At 41.6% G+C, this 16,170-nt stretch overlaps 1 protein-coding gene across 20 annotated transcripts in view; it reads right to left on the reverse strand.

Moving 5' to 3' along the window:
• The window catches only part of PRLR (prolactin receptor), a 325,280-nt gene that overhangs the window by 20,192 nt on the left and 288,918 nt on the right, over positions 1-16,170 (reverse strand). For 18 of the 20 annotated variants that reach the window (XM_073343732.1, XM_073343723.1, XM_073343728.1 and 15 more), the window contains 5 exons: positions 8,419-8,537; positions 7,026-7,158; positions 4,004-4,173; positions 1,749-1,915; positions 873-1,014 (listed from right to left, as the gene is read on the reverse strand). In XM_073343732.1, the coding sequence (XP_073199833.1) occupies positions 873-1,014; positions 1,749-1,915; positions 4,004-4,173; positions 7,026-7,158; positions 8,419-8,488 (682 nt within the window). In that variant the 5' untranslated portion in view covers positions 8,489-8,537. Of the gene's footprint in view, positions 1-872; positions 1,015-1,748; positions 1,916-4,003; positions 4,174-7,025; positions 7,159-8,418; positions 8,538-10,816; positions 10,878-16,170 lie in introns of those variants that run through there. The other 2 variants (XM_073343738.1, XM_073343742.1) reach the window with 2 other exon arrangements.

Consider the following 16,170-nt stretch of genomic DNA (forward strand, 5'->3'; position numbering starts at 1 on the left):
CTTATGTGTTCCTTGCTTAGTGACCTCATACACGGTTCTTAGAGACCTAAGCTACTTCTCTAATCACAGCCAAAGAAGATTTATTGTGACCTGTTTGGTATCTCACTGATGTTATTAGAGACTCAAACAAACTTACAGCAGGACAAAGGTTAACACATCAATAGCATGATGCTGATTGAAACACTGCACTAAGTCAGACTTTTGTGATTGTGCATGTGAGGTGAATAATGGTCTCAAGCTATTGATAATCTTTTTTTTTTCAGTTCTTGAGATTGGGACCTTTAATTTTCAATGCTCCAAAGTGCCTAAAAGTCAGTTCTGAAAATAGGACTTAGGTTCCTTAGTCACATGTGAAAATTTTAATCATTACCAACACTCTCCACATCAAGACATGAAAAATATAATTAATAAAACAGCAGTGGTGAGTAATGGTGACAGCATGGCTAAGGAGTTTGGTAACCAGATCTGAGGTCTATCATATTTAGGCCACCAACTAAAATCCACACCAGGTTGGTAAAAAATTGTTACCATATTATGGTGAGTGCAGTTTCGTGCCCTGTCTGAAATGAGCTGATGATTTCAATCCAGTTCCCAGTTAACAAATGTCCAAAGCCTGCCATCACAATGTTATTAAATAGCACCTATAGTTGTCAGTCTCAACAATGAGGCCAAGGACTAATGGACCAGGAAGACTGAACTACCATGTCATACTTGGATATTATCAGGGTTGCACTGCTGCTCTCTCTTCTACTGTACATTTCCTGAGTATAGAGGACATCAGTATTCAGGGCTGCTACATGGGAACATTTCACAAACACTGGAGTCACTGAGATTTTAAAAGGAAATTAACAGAAGGATTGTTGGCCGCTCACCATTGGGAATCTGAATGTAACTTTCTGAGCTCCATTCACTCCATTCTCCATGGTCTAGCATGCAGTGAACCTGTACAATGTATTTCAATCCAGGATGTAATTTAAACGCCTTATAATATGCTTGCTGTCCAACAAAAATAGTCTGGAGAGGAATCAAAAATATAGAAACCATAAGGAACTGGGGCATTTTTCTATATAAATCATAAAGTGAAATCCTGGCTCCATTAAAGTCAATATGAGTTTTGCCACTGACTTCAGTGGGAGTAGGATTTCACCCACAGACTTTAAAGAATGGACACTACAAAGAAGTAAGGGTGAAATCCTGACCCATTGAAGTCAATGACAAATCTCCCTTCAATGAGACCAAGATTTCTCCAGGAGTCTAGAACATATGGCTTATTTTAGATTTCTGAGGGCCAGTTTAGTTTTCACTCATTCCAATATTAGCAACTCCACTTCAGATGTGAGAGCAAGAGAAATATAGCCCTGCTGCCCACTGAGCCAGCTTTTCACCAAATCTGACTCCATGATATAAGGAACACATGAAGTGCGATATTTTCTCTAGCATCTCTGAGATAAGACAAGTTCAGGATAGCCACTGCAAGTAAAATCTACTGTACTCCTAGTCTTGTAGTCAGTTTCTCTCTTTTCTATGTAGTTCTTAGGACAAGAATGTAAATATCTGGAATTCTCACTTTCTCTCCCTCCAAATCACAGAAATACTCTCCTCTTTTTAATGGTAATATTTGGATAGCCTTACTTGGTTACTCTTACCCTTGTCAGACACCCCAGTGTTTATAATATCAAGATATAAAGTTCAGATATATGAACTAGGGAAAAGGGAACATTCACTACAAAAGTTTGCCATTTCCTTACCTCCCACTCTTCCCTTTCTTCAGACTTTAGTCGTAATTCATAATGAAGTATAAGCCAACCAGATCTGACATCAACCAATGGAGGAGGAGACCACTTTGCCCAAAGATACAATATCCCAGCTGATTGTATTACTTGTAGAGACAAGTTTACAGGAGGATCTGGCTGAACTGTACAAATGAAAGATCAAACACTGAAACTTTTAGTTTCTGTCACCAAAGAAGCCTCCTATTAAGGTCTAGTATTTTAACTTATTTGCTTCAGGAACTATCCATTTACATTAAATAAGAAAAGTCAATCAAAATGACAACAGAGGTTTAGAATAGTCCAGTAGCTCTCTGGTTTCTTTTCTCTCTTTTTGAGTATGTTTGAACTGGCTGTTGACTTGCCACAGTATTGCTCATGTTCCTCTTAGACTTTCTGCTGAATTTGTCAGGCTACAGAAACACATACTTACATAAAAGGATGAATGCTTTCATAGAATGAACTGTCTGACCTGATAATAGACTGAGTATCTTTATATCTATATAATATGTACATCTGGTAACACACTGAAAGCAGGAAGATGTTAAGAGTGTGGGTCGGAGCCCCTAGGGCTTTGAATGTAATATTTAAGGTGTGAGTGTAACTCTGGCCCTCATTTTGTAAAATAAACTGAAGAGCAGGGCTCGCAATTCTCTAATATGGGTCTAATTCAAAATACTGTACTAGTAACACTTTTGGTGGGGCTTAAGGAACCACCAGGAACCTCTGTCCCTAGAATACAAGTAAGATCTGTCCCTTGATAGTATGTTTCAGAAGAAGGTGCCTAGGGTTAACCTTGTGGCAGCAGTGAGCAATAATTCCTGTGTTGTGAAAGAGACATTGATCTTTGTAACTTTGAGCCAGGACATGTGACTGGGACTAAAAATAAACTTCAGCCCCCTTGTCAGCACTCTTGCGTAGCATACCTTTAATACAGTAACTAACAGAAACATTTACTCCACAGAGACCTAGTACTAGTTATGAAACACAAGTCAGGAAGAACCTGACTTAGCTTTTAAAATACTGAGTTTTCGGGGCTAGCAGCTAGAAAAATATCTTTACATTTGTAAATTGAGCAAAATTTGATCAGGAAGACACTGAGATAAAATAACCTGATATATTTAGAATCTGAATTGTTATGGAGTTGCATAAACTGTCAGCAAACCAGTGGGAAAATGTAAGCTAATTTTAACTAAACCTGGTACCAATTTATCAGTCAAAAATGAATAAGGTTTATTTTATTTATTTATAAATAATAAACACATCATAAGGTTTTCAGACACATACATATTTAAAAAGAATGCAAACGATCTGCTGATTAATGCCATCCTTACAAGGCTCCCTCACCATCAAATTAAGACACGTTTCACAATCAGCAGTTTCAGGATAAAGTTTCAGAAACAAGATGGCTTAGTTCTGAACTTTAATTGTTAAGTACTACATTTAAGAAGGAAAAATCAAATGCACAAAATGGGGAATAACTCGCTAAGCAGCTGTACTTCAAAAAAGGATCTGGGAATTATAGTGGATTGCACACTGAATATGAGCCAACAATGTGATGCAGTTGCAAAAAAGACAAATAGTATTCTGGTGTGTATTAACAGAAGTGTTGTATGTAAGTCATGGGAGAAAATTGTGCCATTCTACTCAGCGCTGGTGGGGCCTCAACTGGAGTACTGTGTCCAATTTTGGGCACCACACTTTAAGAAAGATATGAACAAACTGGAGAGAGTCCAGAGAAGAGCAACAAAATTGATAAGAGCTTTAGAAAACATGTCCTATGAGGAAAAGTTGAAAGAAATGGACACGTTTAGTCTAGTGACAAGAAGGTTTAAGTGGGACATGATAGCAAAAACTGAAGAATATGTACAATATTGTTATAAAGAAGCTGGTTCTCTGTGTCCACCGAGGGTAGGACAAGAAGTAATTGACTTAGTTTGCCGCCAGGGAAATTTAGGATGGATATTAGGAAAAAAACTTTCTAAGGATAGTTGAGAACTTGAACAGATTACCAAGGAGGTTGTGGAATTCCCATTTTTGGAGATTTTTAAGAACAGGCTAGACAAACATCTGTTGGGGTGGTCTGTGTATACTTGGCCTTGCCTCAGCACAGAAAGATGGATTAGATGACCTCTCAAGATCCCTTCCAGCCCTACCTTTCTATGATTTCTCTGATTCTGTGATTCCAGATCAAGCCTATCTCCAGTTTATTTTCTGTTTTTTCTCCCTCTTACCTACGGAAGTCACGTCCACATAGTGAGGGTTAGAGATGTTACTTCCCATCTTATTAGTTGCCTTTACAGAAATGTTATAAGATGTCCAGAGATTGGTGTGCTTTTTGTCAAAGTAACAGGAATTGGGACCTGCAGTTCTGTAATCTGGACATTCATAAATTTGTTCTTTTCTGAAATTAAAAAATGAAAAATGATCAGTCATCAGGAAATTAAGTAAAGCGTCTGATTTACTAATAGTGGCCAGGGTTCAGCAAAGCACTTTAACAGACGCTTAACTCTAAGCATGTATGTACTCCTGTCACAGCACAGCACTTAAGTACGTGCTTAAGTACCATTAATTTAACTGCTTTGCTGAACTGGAGCTTACAAGAACTATGCAGGGCTAGAACTTGTCCTCTGTTCTTTTAGAACTAGTAATTACATAGGTCATAACTAAATGTATGCTATTAAAATGGAGGAGGAGATGGTTTGCCTGACATGGAGCCATAAAACAGAATATTACAGAGAACACCAAAACAGTTCTAAAATGTTTAAGAACAAGAAGTTAGAGGCAAATCATAGACAGTCACTTGGTTTGAAGACAGCATGCTGTCAAATATTTTCTTGACATATTTCCACCTGAGAGTCTCAGGACTTAGCATTATGATAGAGGAGAATTTTGTATTACTTTAATCAGGTCAGTCCTGCCTGCAGATAAGAAGATGCCTTGTCTAATTTTTAATGTTATAATCTCATTAAAATAAAAATGTATCAGTTCATTATACCTAACTCTCTTATTTCTTATAGATGCTTTTGGCAATAGCATTATTTTGCACTCATTTAGTGCTAGATTGTGTGACTGACATACAGCCTGGTGCAGGAGGCCATGGAGAGCTGCACCAATGCCTGGAGGAACACTGGTTGAGATGATAACCCAGGAGGCAAATCTTTCCCATAGCTGTGCACTCTGCATCATCGTAGGTATGGGGCATATTGGTTCCCCTGGTGTCCTGCCTTACTCCATGGACCAATGAAGGGGAGGAGCAGGCTTATGGCCCTGTAACCTCCCCACCCCTATCCAGTTGGGAACCTGTTCCTGCTGCTCACAACAGGGAAGGATTGAGATGTGCCCTCAAGCAGTAGATGGGGAGGGGTCTTGTGTTCCCCATGGTCCTACATAAACACAGATCACTGTGGGGCCCTTAGTCAGTATATAATAAAAAGTGTCTTAGAGATGTGTGTAAAAGCAAAAAAGAGCATGACGCTTCAATCCATATTCTAAGAGTGACTTTTAGTGCTTGTGAAAGTGGTGCAGGATTGAGAGCCCCAGAGAATGAAGCCCACTTTGTACGTGCAGATCAGGTACAACATGGGGAATAGCAGTGAAAGCAATCACTCTCAACACTCTGTCACACTGCCTCTGTAGTCTCTCTGCAAAGACTACCAATACGTCTGCCATTCAGTGACAACTGAGACGGTGGTTTCTGTGACGCAGTCGTTTGCCCATTACTATTATTACTGGTCAGTCTCATTCCCCCACTCGTACAAGTAGTTTAGAATCGTCACACAAGTATGTCCAAACAAAGAACCCTTAAATGGAGACCTGACAGACAGCATGAATATCCTGAACCACTGAAGCAAAATGTAAATGACAGAAAGGAAATGTGAATTTAGAACACATTCTCTTTATGTAACTAACTCCAGATTCTGTCTTTATTAATCAGAAAAGATTCTGCTTTCAGCAAAGTTACCAGCAGCATCAGAGGTGATTTGGGAATGACTACAACTCCCCTTGCACATAGGGAACATGCATTTGCATATCCCGTGCTTTTATTTTCACAAGCACAGATGTCTCATTCATGCTTAAAATAAACCTCACTTTTACACAGTTTTTAAATAACACCTGTTACAATCTGGACCAGTCCTGCTCTTGAAATGGATAACACTGTCTACATGATGGGATCCAACCCACTGAATCCCATGTGGTGCTAAATTCTCTCAGTAGTGACTGGACACTGTTCCTAACTCTATGTCTCAGGTGCACTCCCTGCTGCAGACCCCATGTCTGACACCCTTCTTGGACAGTAGGACCCTGCAGTCCAGCTACCTAGAACCTGGACCCAGTGCGTGAGCTCTCCTGAGCTCCACAGTTGTTTAGACATGTTCCCCTCAGAGACCACCTGGCTGTGAGAGCTCTGGTTTCAAGTTCACCCTCTCAGGGACAATGTCAATGCTTAATTTGTGCCAGGACTTGCCAGGGATGAGCCCCGGCACTCCTAGGTTTGGCAGTTTATAGCCCCGGCACCTCTGGGCTTGCCATATCAGTTACAAAAGTAAAAAAATTCCTTGCGCCCTCGCACCTAGTTGCTTGAGCTTCAGCACCTCTTTCATTACAAATTTAGCACTGGACAATGTGGCCGTAAAGCAAAGGAATTCTTAAACATGCACACACAGATCTATGGAAAACAAACTCCTCATTTCATCCCCTTTTGTGAGTCCCTGGGTTTGGTCCAAGTCCTTTAGAGAAAGCACTCCCACTGGTTGTGTCCTCTGTGCCTGGCAATTAAATTACTCCTTTTGCTTAGAGAAACACCCTTTTAAAAAACAGATTCTGTTTCTCTTTGGTCAGGGGGACCAACTACAGCTCTCACAGCCATGTGCTTAGACTAGGGGAATGTCAGCCCTCTCCCCACAGACAGACTTCTGTGCAGAGAGTTCATTCAAAGTCAATGACCCTGCTGAAGCAACCTCATTGTTTCTCCAGGGTAATTATTCAATGTTGATGGCTTTGTCACAGCTTTCCAAATACAGGTTCCCCACTAACTGTCAAGTTCCAGCTACCAAAAGGAACACTCAAAGCCATACTAAAGATTACATTCTAAACAAAATCCACAAATCGACAGGGACATATTCCCCTATTCTGTCACAACACCTTTGTCATCTGATAATTATCTGCAATTTAAAGACAAGTGAGAGTTTGGGGCCTGTAAATATATATGAAGCAAAGTAATAATCTACAGAATAATTATCCACAGCTTCTCACCCTTCCTTATTGTAGAGCAGAGTGTAGTTGGTAGGAAGTCCTCCATCTGAGCCAGGCTTCCACCAGCAAGTAAAGGTTTCCATTTCTGGAGAAAGACACTTCAAAACTTCAGGCTTTCCAGGAGCTGATTGCTCTGCAGAAGTACATAAATCAACCTAGTTAATAAGCTTTACAAATATCATATATTACACATTTAGGTAGTACTGATGGTGAGGTATAAGGAGATGATGGACAGATTCCACAGACTGGATACAGTACACTGTGTAAAGGCAAAACTGAATGTGTGAATTACTTCTACATAGAATCCAATAGTATCTAAAAACATGTCATGTTAAAATAAAGAACACATTGGTCAATAATCTCTAAGAAAAAAGTGTATTCAAATGTGCATACATGTGCCTTCTCCTTCTAAGCTTATTTATCACTTCAGTAAATTTCCATGCCACTTTTTCATTAATGTTGCTATTCACATTTTCATGGTGACAAGTCCTAAGAAGAATGAAGGGGAAGGCATAAGTGTGGACTCCGTGGGTGCTCTGGGGCTGGAGCACAAACAGGGAAAAAGTTGTGGGAGCTCTGCACCCACAAGCAGCCAAGCTCCCCTCCCTGTCCCCCGCCCTCTCTTACCTCCACTCCGCCTCCTCCCCTGAGCGCGCTGCATCCCTTCTCCTCTGCCTACCTTCCAGCGCTTGCTGCCGCCAAACACCTGTTTGGCGGCCTAGTAAGCTCTGGGAGGGAGGGGGAGAAGCGGGAATGTGGCATGCTCAGAGGAGGAGGCAGGGAAGGGGCGGGGCCAGGACGGGGATTTGGGGAAGGAGTCGGAATAGGGTCAGGGAGGGGACGGAGTTGGGGCAGGGACTTTGGGGAAGGGGTTGGAATGGGGGCGGGACAGGGGTGGAGTCTGGGCGGGGCCGGGGACAGAGGGGGGTTGAGCACCCACTGGCGTGAGCAGAAGTCGGCGCCTATAGGGGAAGGGACAGGTGTCTGTCAATACTGCCTCTAAGGGTATGTCTACTCTCACACCCTGGACTCTAGGACTCTGCAAGGTGGGAGGGTCCCAGAGCTCAGGCTTCACCCTGAGCCTGGAAGTCTACACAGCAATGTGAAACAGCCCCGCGGCCCGAGTTTCATGAGCCGAAGCAGCTGGCATGGGCCAACCACACGGTTTTCTTTGCTGTGTAAACATACCCTAAAGTTATCACTTACTGACCCTAAAACTTTCACAAGAGTAAATCAAGCCATTTTCAAAATCTCTTTACAGGAGTTCTTAAGAGAATTGATCATTTGAAGTTGTATAGGTTCCAACGAGGATCAGGATAGCCAGATTTATCTTCAGAATTTTCTAAACAAACTGCTTTCAGGAAAATAATGTGCTGTATAGTTTTCTACTTACCATTCAAACACTCTATGTTCAGAAAAAGCAGCAAAATAAATCTAACTGATGATGCCAAGTTTTGCTTCATGTTGTTTGCCTACTCCTCCTCCAGCGGGAAAAGTAGGATTAGAGGATAGCTGAAAAATATGACAATGTGCAACATTTAATAATAGTCTTTAGCATGCGTGTATATATCATTATGTGTTCAAAGCACTTTGCAAACTTGAGCTAATTAATCCTCACCGCACCCCTGTAATTCAATAAGAGTTATAGTTCCTAGTTTTCCACATAGGGAAGATGAATCACAGAAAGGCTAAGTATCCTACTTAAGGTCATTCAGCCAGTCATTAGCAGTGCAACAATTAGAATTCACAGCATGGCCTGTTCTTGTGATTTGATGATGAGTCTATGATATTTGGTGCCTTGTTAAAGATCCAGCTCTCAGATTCATGCAATTACATGTGAATCTCAGCTTTCACTTGAAAAGTAATTAAGGTGTGATTGCAGAGAACAGCTTGAGAACATGACCCAACTGAACCCTAAAGGCTCAAAAACCGGAAGGCAAATAAAAAGAACCCATCATTATTATTTTTTAAACTCCCATCACTTTTGAGCCAATCTCATGATTCTGAGGGGCCTAAGTCATGTTTATTGAGCAGATGGGTTTGGGGTTGGAATTCAGTTGTCCCTCAGTTGCCATCCATTAAAAGATGCTGCCATGTCAGTGCATGTAACTCACTCTTTCTGTTGCATTCAATTTTGCAGTAAATCTAAATGACAAAGCAAGACTGTGACGTTTCACTCCATATTCTTTATGTAAATATGCTTATGATATGAATGACATAGCTGAGATGTACTTTATGCAAAACGGGTCTTGTAAGATACCATTGGAAAGGTTATAATTTACTGAATGTGATTATCCAAATTGTATGCCTGTATCTTTTCTGTATCTGAAGTTAGGAATATCGACTATGTATCTGTATTTCAACTATGCTACTTTGGGTGATGCCCACTGCTAACACTTCAGGTACAACAATGGAAAAGCCAGACGGGGCTGGTAACCCATCAGCGAGGACAATGGATTGTGAAAAGGATTGGCCTTCCTGCAGACCCTCCATACTGCCACTGTCATGGACACTGTGATACTACAGAGTCAGGTGGTCTTGGCACCTGATACTGAACATTACCTGGGACTTTTTGTAACTTTCCACTGAAACAGAAGTGGGGGTCAAGTTTGGGAAACAAAGGATTCCCGCCTTATGTAAATCCTATATAAGGGTGGGGAGGAAGGCAAATGGAACTCCTCCTCTCTATGGCCTGTCTGCCTAAGAAGAAAGACTGCTAAAGCCACCTGAAGAGAAGGCAAGGCGGGAGTCCAGACTGAGACAGGGGGTCCAGTCTGAAAAGGAATATAACTGGAATTCTGAATCACAGAAACTTCGTAACCTGCCTAAAATAACACTTAGGGTGAGAATTTACATTTTGTAACCTGTTTCTCAAGCATATTGAGCTTAGCTTGCATATTTTGCTTTATTTGGTCAGTAATCCACTTTGTTCTGTCTGTTATCTCTCATACTCACTTGAAGTTCACCTTTTGTAGTTAATACACTTATTGTTTGTTTATAATATAACCCAGTTTATGTAATTTCTAACTGGGGCGTGGGCAAGAAGTTTTGCATATCTCCCTCCACATTGAGGGAGGGGGAAAATTTCATAAAACCATTGGGTTTGTACCCCTTAAAGGGAGTGGGCACCAGAGTGTTGGGAGAGCCCCTAAGGTTGAAGCTTTCCAGAGCAGATCTCTGTCTTTTTGTGCAGCTGGGTGTGACCCTGCCTATGTGCTTGGCTGGAAGAGGCTTGTAGGTCTAACCCAGCAAGGCCAGGTAAAGGGAACCCAGGCTGGCAGAATAGGCTGATTGAGCAGGGGAGGCTCAGTTAAACCCCAGCACATCAGGTGACATCCCAAAGGGCCCAAACCCATCACAAAGACAAAAGAAACAATGGAAAACATAATACGGCTTCATGGCAGATGCAAATGAAGATAGGGGCTGATTCTCCTCTTGTTTACACCAGTGTATATCAGGAGTAACTTTACTAAAGTCAGCAAAATTACACTTTTGTAAGTAGGAGGACAACCAGCCCTGTAGCTCTGAAGGAATAGTTCCTATTTGTGAAGTGCATTCATACCACTACATATCCTCAGAACACAGGTTACAGGGCACACAGATTGGGAATCACTGGTAGTGCTAAATCTACTTGCTTAAATTGTAACTTTCATGAGGAAAAGAGGAAGAGGAACCTCAACTAAACCTCCTGTTCCTCCTGATATAATTGGTTCATGACATGACATGAGATGTTGCCACCTGCTGGCCAACTATCATCCAACGGGAGATCTGCAAAGTCTCTTCAGCCTCACCTTCCCACTTCTGCTGAGTAGATCTGGTAGGAAATTGGGCTCTCATGACTCCCATCCGTACCTCACAAAAAGGAGATGATTTGGCTTGTTTGCACCAGAAATATACTTGTTGTTTATCAGATTATTCCATTTCTACTATGTAATTACTTTCCATATCAAGAAACACGTTACAAATTACAGATACGTAATTTAAATGCCTATTTAAATTAAAAATCAGTATATCCATAATGACTTTAGCATGTGTTTACTAGCAACACATACTATGTACTGCCCCAAAGCAAATTTTCGTCTACATTTTCAGATAAATTTTTAGCTGCCACCTGTGAATTTACATGCCCAGTTTCAGGCACACAACCAAATGAGCCTGCAAAATTGAGTGGCTGCTGGTTTTAGTCACATAAACAGTATTTGTGCACAAAAACTTATCAGCTGGGCACTAAGTTTACACACAAACACAAGTTTTGTGCATGCAGAATGGATGTATGCCCAATTCTTTGGCTGCAATCAGTTGCAGGCACAAATTTTGGTGTACAAATCTGGAATCAGCTGAAAACTTGCTCTAACATAATGCAGAACATTAACTTCCTGGGAAAAGGCAATAGGTTTAATAAACACATTAAAAATAACAAACTATAAAAAATAACTGTAACATTTATATAATACCCCAAAATAGTAACAAGATTCTGTGATACCTAAACCTAGTTAGAAGACGTCATAATTAATTAATTAATTAATATAGCACTTTCTATCCAAGAATCACATTATGCTAAGAACATAAGAGTGGCCATATTGGGTCTGACCAATGGTCCACTTAGCCCAGAATCCTGTCTTCCGACCGTGGCCAATGCAGATATTTCAGAGGGAATGAACAGAACATGGCAATCATGGAGTGATCCATTCCCTGTCATCCAGTCCCAGCATCTGGCATTCAGAGGCCTAGGGACACCCAGAGCCTGGGGTTGCATCCCTAACCACATAGGCACAGACTTTTACTTTTCCCCAAGGATGCCCCACCCTCACTCCACTCCTTCCCTCAAGGCTCCACCTTCGCTCTGACTCTTCACGCGCTTGCTCTGCCCCCTGACCATAGGCTCCCCCCTCGCTCTGCCCCCCCACAAGGCCCTGACCTCACTCTGCCTCTTCCCACCCCCACGCCTCTCCCTGCTCGCTGGTCTCCCTTCCCCCAAGCCCCTCTCAAGCTGCCAGACAAACCTTTTCAAATTCAAATATATCTTTTTTGAGATGGGGTGACAACACAGTTTTCAAGTGTGGGCGTACCATGGATTTATATACTGGCATTATGATATTTATTTATCCCTTTCCTAATTGTTCCTAACATTCTGTTAGCTTGTTTGACTGCCTCTGCATATAGAGCAGATGTTTTCAGAAAACTATCCACAATGACTCCAAAATCTTTTTCTTGAGGGTTAACAGCTAATTTAGACCCCATCATTTTGTATGCATAGTTTGGGTTATGTTTTCCAATGTTCATTACTTTGAACTTATCAGCACTGCATTTCATCTGCCATTTTGTTGCCTAGTCACCCAGTTTTGTGAGATCCCTTTGTATCTTTTATGACGAGATAACTGGTTCTGTGGATGAGGGGAAAGCAGTGGACGTGTTGTTCCTTGACTTTAGCAAAGCTTTTGGCACGGTCTCCCACAGTATTCTCGCCAGCAAGTTAAAGAAGTATGGGCTGGATGGACTATAAGGTGGATAGAAAGTTGGCTAGATTGTCGGGCTCAACGGGTAGTGATCAATGGCTCCATGTCTAGTTGGCAGCTGGTATCAAGTGGAGTGCCCCAAGGGTCTGTCCTCGGGCCGGTTTTGTTCAATATCTTCATAAATGATCTGGAGGATGGTGTGGATTGCACCCTCAGGAAGTTTGCAGATGACACTAAACTGGGAGGAGAGGTAGATACGCTGGAGGGTAGGGATAGGATACAGAGGGCCCTAGGCAAATTGGAGGATTGGGCCAAAAGAAATCAGATGAGGTTCAACAAGGACAAGTGCAGAGTCCTGCACTTAGGACGGAAGAATCCCATGCACCGCTACAGACTAGGGACTGAATGGCTCAGCAGCAGTTCTGCAGAAAAGGACCTAGGGGTTACAGTGGACGAGAAGTTGGATATGAGTCAACAGTGTGCCCTTGTTGCCAAGAAGGCCAATGGCATTTTGGGATGTATATGTAGGGGCATTGCCAGCAGATCGAGGGACGTGATCGTTCCCCTCTTTTTGACGTTGGTGAGGCCTCATCTGGAGTACTGTGTCCAGTTTTGGGCCCCACACTACAAGAAGGATGTGGAAAAATTGGAAAGAGTCCAGCGGAGGGCAACAAAAATCGTTAGGGGACTGGACCAGCCCTCTGGGTGCTGAGCACCCCCCATTTTTTCTCAGTAGGTGTTTGAGCCCCTGAGCACCCATGGAGTCAGCTCCTATGGCTACAAATCAGAGCTACACCTGAAATCCACTTGAAAACACACTTCCATTTGAAATTTTTTTACTTACCTTTATTACAGTAAATTTAAGGTTGATACAACTAAGAACCTTTTCCCTGATCATACTGAGGAATAGTCTCTCCACAGTTTTTGAAGCCAGGTTGAGCAATATATACAAATATCCATGATATGCTATAAACCTGGGGTTATCCTGCCCTCATTACCCCGTAACAGGGTTGCCACTCACCACTAGTGCGCCTCCTTGTGTCTAGGTCTGGGAAAGTAGCTCACGCTGCACCTGTGCCCCTTTCTGCTGGACTACATGCTCTGCAATAATTTCTCTTGTGGTAACTTGATCCTCTAACCAGGTCACCATTTAGTCCACCCCAAGGTTACTAGTACAACAGGACCTCTGCCTAAATGCCATCTCCAAATGGTGTTCAACTCCAACTCAGGCTGTGTCAATATACCAGTGGCTGGCAGGGGAACCCAGGCACACCTGCTACACCAGGTTCCAGCCCAGGGACCCTATAACCAGCAATCCAAGTATGCTTTGTCCCTGTCCCTATATCTGTTTCCCTGGGTTCCTTCGTATCCAGCCTCTCCATCTTCTCTTGCCTGCTTCTGGGTTTACCGCTGGAGCTTACTCTACTCCCCATGACTACAGACTCCTTCCCCAGCAACCCCTTTCTTCCCCCGCCCCCTTTTTATGGTGAAGCAGATTTATCTGAATAGTCTATCGCTGCCAACAACTATAATTCCTCAAAACCTAGACATTTATATTCTCTTGCTCTGCCCTGTGTCTTTCAGGTAGTGTAACAACACTTTTTAATAATGCTTCATTTCCCCAATGTCTGTACTAAATAACAATGTAATGTCTGTTACCTTAAGACGTTTGAATTCCACAGAAAGCTTTCCCCTTTCTTTATCAAAGCCCTTACATGCCCATAAAAGGTGACCAGTTGTTTCTTTCACCTTACAGAGCGCACGTAGTCTATCTTTGTATCTATAGATTTGAAAAAGATTTTTGTTGAAGCCACAAATGTGAGTTAATACTTTAAATAAAATTACTTAATTTTTCCTATCCAGGCCCTGAAGTATGTCACTATCCTCAACTCTAGTGCACAGTTCAAAAAAATCTTCTTCCTCTCTTTCATTAATGCAAATTTTTTGCCATTTCTCTGTTACATTTTTCTGTGCTAGGCTTTTGAATTCCTGTTTACTCAAGAGTGTTTCTATGTCAATTAGGGTTGCTGACAGTCCCTTTTTACAAGAGGTGTCCCTTTTTTCCCCATCTCTGTACAACAAGATCGAGAATTGCTGAATGGTGCAAAAAAGCAGCAAGAAATACCCCTGGTGATGTAGGTGAATACTGCTTATTATTATTCATAGTAATGATGATATTATTATTATTAATAATATTGGGAGGAGGGGTGGGGTGGGGGTGCTAAGGAAACAGAAATCCAATGTTGGCAACCCTAATGTCAAGCCTTCCATTTCTGACAGCTTTGTTAGCTACTTTGTCTGACATTTAGTTCCCTGTTATCCCAATATGCTCTGAGAGCTACGTATATCCTTATCTGTACTAATTCTGTTATTAGAAATATATTGTTATTGATTAAATCACATCTCCATAAGAAGACACCCCTTTTTAATCACCATAAGGCCTGAGATGAAATTTGAAAAAATGACCACAGCTGCTGGGCATATTTCTCAGATCCAGTTTAATGCTAGCATTATTGCTACTAGTTTGGCTGTCACGACAACTACATTTACATAATCAGATATTCTTTTATATGTACTGTTTGTCAATTTTGGTATACAATATACCATATCTACTCTTCCTGTTTTCAATTTTTTTGGATCCATCTGTATATATTTGACAAAACCAACACTACTTTTTATCTGTCTGCTGGTACACTTCATTTTTACACTTAAGTTTATAAAATAAATCTGAACCCACATGTGTAAATTTCCATTTCCATCCATAACTAATTTTTCCATGACTAAAAGTTTTGAATTTGTTAATCTTTTCCTCATCGTTCGACTCCTGCACCCCCCTGTAACTTGAATGGCATGTGAAGTTCTAACATTGTGTTCTACAGTTCGCCTCAAATTCCCAGCAATCCTCTTATATTTGTTTGGTACTTTCATCATTGCAGTTCCCATTAACTTTGGACCAGAAAGTTAGGTTCATTCATAGTGCAACTGGCGTTTCACCAGAAGCTATCTGTAGCATACACAGAGGTGTTGAAATAAATGCACCGCACGCAATTCGTAGTGCCTGGGCTTGTATTAAATTTAATTTTTTTAAGTTCTGATTTTGAAGCTGGCCAAAAAGCTTGGCAGCCATAACCAATAATTGGTCAGATTAAGGCTCCGTATACCATCAGTAGTGTTTTCTTATCCGCAACCCAATTAGTCCCAGCAAGACTTTTAAGCAGATTAACCCTTCCTGTAGTTTTATCTTTAACAATAGTAACCTCTTAACATAGCTGGCATGTGGCAGTATTTGTCTAGTGTAATCAGATGATACAAAGCCTCTGGTTTTCATAGAATCATAGAATATCAGGGTTGGAAGGGACCTCAGGAGGTCATCTAGTCCAACCACCTGCTCAAAGCAGGACCAACCCCCAACTAAATCATCCCAGCCAGGGCTTTGTCAAGCCTGACCTTAAAAACTTCTAAGGAAGGAGATTCTACCACCTCCCTAGGTAACGCATTCCAGTGTTTCACCACGCTCCTAGTGAAAAAGTTTTTCCTAATATCCAACCTAAACCTCCCCCACTGCAACTTGAGACCATTACTCCTTGTCCTGTCATCAGCTACCACTGAGAATAGTCTAGATCCATCCTCTTTGGAACCCCCTTTCAGGTAGTTGAAAGCAGCTATCAAATCCCCCCTCATTCTTCTCT

This window comes from Lepidochelys kempii, chromosome 5 (assembly GCF_965140265.1).
Source record: "Lepidochelys kempii isolate rLepKem1 chromosome 5, rLepKem1.hap2, whole genome shotgun sequence".
NCBI lineage: Eukaryota > Metazoa > Chordata > Testudines > Cheloniidae > Lepidochelys > Lepidochelys kempii.